Source organism: Entamoeba nuttalli (genome assembly GCF_000257125.1).
Source record: "Entamoeba nuttalli P19 unplaced genomic scaffold asmbl_8327, whole genome shotgun sequence".
NCBI lineage: Eukaryota > Evosea > Mastigamoebida > Endamoebidae > Entamoeba > Entamoeba nuttalli.
This window is the reverse complement of record NW_008579075.1, coordinates 3,852-6,486: the sequence shown is the minus strand read 5'-3', so window position 1 is coordinate 6,486 and position 2,635 is coordinate 3,852. Positions and strand designations below refer to the sequence as shown.

General features: G+C 23.7%; 1 protein-coding gene across 1 annotated transcript; it reads left to right on the top strand.

The window, feature by feature from the left end:
- Positions 1 to 632: 632 nt before the first annotated feature.
- Positions 633 to 2,267, top strand: ENU1_183620 (hypothetical protein; the record flags this gene model as incomplete). Its single annotated transcript, XM_008861584.1, has 2 exons — positions 633 to 1,067; positions 1,125 to 2,267. The coding sequence occupies 2 exons, from the start codon at positions 633 to 635 to the stop codon at positions 2,265 to 2,267; spliced, it is 1,578 nt and encodes a 525-aa protein (XP_008859806.1).
- Between the last annotated feature and the right edge of the window lie 368 nt (positions 2,268 to 2,635).

Here is a 2,635-nt window from a genome sequence, read left to right as displayed (position 1 = left end):
TCTTCTTTTGAAATAGATAAAGGTGTAGCTATTTGTTCATCTTCAAAAGGACTATTAGGGTTTAAGTCATGAGTAACGTCGTAGTCATTAGTTTTTAATTTTGATTGATAAGGTAATGTTCCAGAATAATAACAAAAACAATTTGTTGCTAAGAGAAGAGCAATAACAAATATAAAAGCAAAAAATAAGAAAGCAAAATTATATGCAGTAGTTGTAGGAACTAAATAGTTTTAAATAATGAACTGATCATTTAGAGTTAAACATATATTAGAACAAACAACTATAATAACAATAATCTGTACATTCAAATGAGCCACATGTATTATTTTTTGCTAATTCCTTTGCACATGTTTGAAAAGAATCGCACCAACATTCTTTTCCTGAAATATATTTACAACAAAAAGCTAAATAACAAGTTAATATATGAACAATAGTTCTTAACAAAAAAAGTTACTTAAAAACATATAAAACAAACTATTTGCATAACAAGAATAAACAAATACTAGAAAGATAATATTATTTATTTTAAAAAACATTTGTAATTTTTTTAAGTTCCAATTTATTTTTAATAAAAATATAATAAAATAAAACTATAAAACTAATATTATTCATATTAAAGAAAACTAGTCTTTATGAAGAGTTTTTTTATTTTCTTTATCTTAATACTTGAGATATTACCAAAAGTTAATGGTGTAGAGCTAGAAGTGTATGATATATTAAACAAAGAATTTAACAATGCATTTGAAGGGTTTCATGATTTATTGGAACAAGCAATTGGATATCAGTTTATTCCTATTAACTTAGGATTTCATAAATTAACAACTAAGTTTGAATTTAAAAACGTTATACCTACAAATACTAAAGACAGAATTAAATATTATATGAATCTACTTAATTTTTTCCCACCTTCAATGCCTTTATTTCATTTAGATATTACTTCTAGTGACATTACTTATTATGGTTTGCTTAACCAAAGACTAAACTTTAAATCAAAATTCAATATAATACTTCAGAATGCATTATTATTATATCAGGGTGTTATTATGGATTTAAAACCTGCTTCTATAGTTTGTCTTATTGCATATGTATTAAATTACAAAGACATAATATTAAGACTAATTTAGGTAAATGCTGGTAAATTATTATATCAACTAGGTGTTGATAGAACATTTCTTTTTCACATATTATATAATTTAGCTCAAAAATTAAAGGATGGAAATTTATATGCTCTTTGTGGAGGAATAGTAGAGTATGATGGAATAAGTAATGACTTACGTGAAAAATTGTCAGATGCAAAAGATAATGATGAGTTTGCATATAAATTATATAGTCTAGCTGCTTCTTATGATAGTAATGATGGATTAATAATGAAGTTAACAATGGATATAAAAAATGGTAAACTTCATAATGTTTCTAAACTTCAACGTATGAGCGAGTTTAGTCAACTTGCTAGCTATCAACTAATCCAATTAGAAAGAGATAATTATGTTACAATACAAAATAATAAAATACAAATAAATAATATATGGATAGAAACACTTTCTACTTTTGTTCATTTCATGAAAAGAAATAACCATTTAATACTTTCAAGTATAGAAGAGTCATTTCAAGAAAGTTTTATACCATTTTTTTTATTAGGAGAATTAGCAAATGATATATCTGACACTAACCCAGAAGGTTCATGTATTCTATGGAAATATTTATCAGATGTTGGGTATGACTATGCTACTATGAGTCTTATCAGTATTTTATCAGAATCTTCTTTAGCAAAAGAATATCATTCTGCTGACTTATCTTTATTTGTTAGAGATCTTATTACTAAAGTTCAATCATCACCTAAGGCTAAAAACTTATCTAAAGATTTTGAAGGATGGTTATATAAACAATTATCTAAAATAAGTTTTAGTTTAAATAAGATAGATGAAGGAAAAGCGTATTTGATTAAAGCGTCAGCAAACCATGAAGTTAATTCACTAATTTATCTTATACTAATGTACCAATATGGTGTATATTTTGACAAAGACGAAGTACGTGTAGTTGAATTATTAGAAAGTATTAAGCCTGAAAAAAATTTACAAATGATACTCAAAACAAATAACATCTTCTTTTATGAAGATAAGTATGGAATGACATATTCATTACTTTGGATTAACTACTTAGTAGACCAATTCTTTTTCAGAGTGTTGGATAGAATTTATTTAATTATTGGAATTATAATATTTGCGTTAATTTTAAAATATTTCATTAAAAGAATATCAACTAATTAAATTTAATTTCTTTCATAGTATTATCCTTTTTTTGTTTGTTTGTTTTATTTTGTCTTGAAAATATGTTATTTAATTAAAATTACTTATCTGCTTGTTTCATTCCTAATTTTTTTCTATATATAAATGAAGTTTATATTATTTTAACTTTTTTATTTTTATAAAAAGAAAATGATAGATAATATAATTAAATATTTGATTTGTTGTTTCATTTTATGTTGTCTCAATTCTTTATAACGGTATTATTAAAGTTATTTGTTTAATGATTAATATATATTGTATCCAGTTAAAATAACAAAGTCTAGTCACTGAAAAAAGATGAGAATGACACTAAGAAATAGTAAAGTCATTACTATGGGTTAAACTTGTAT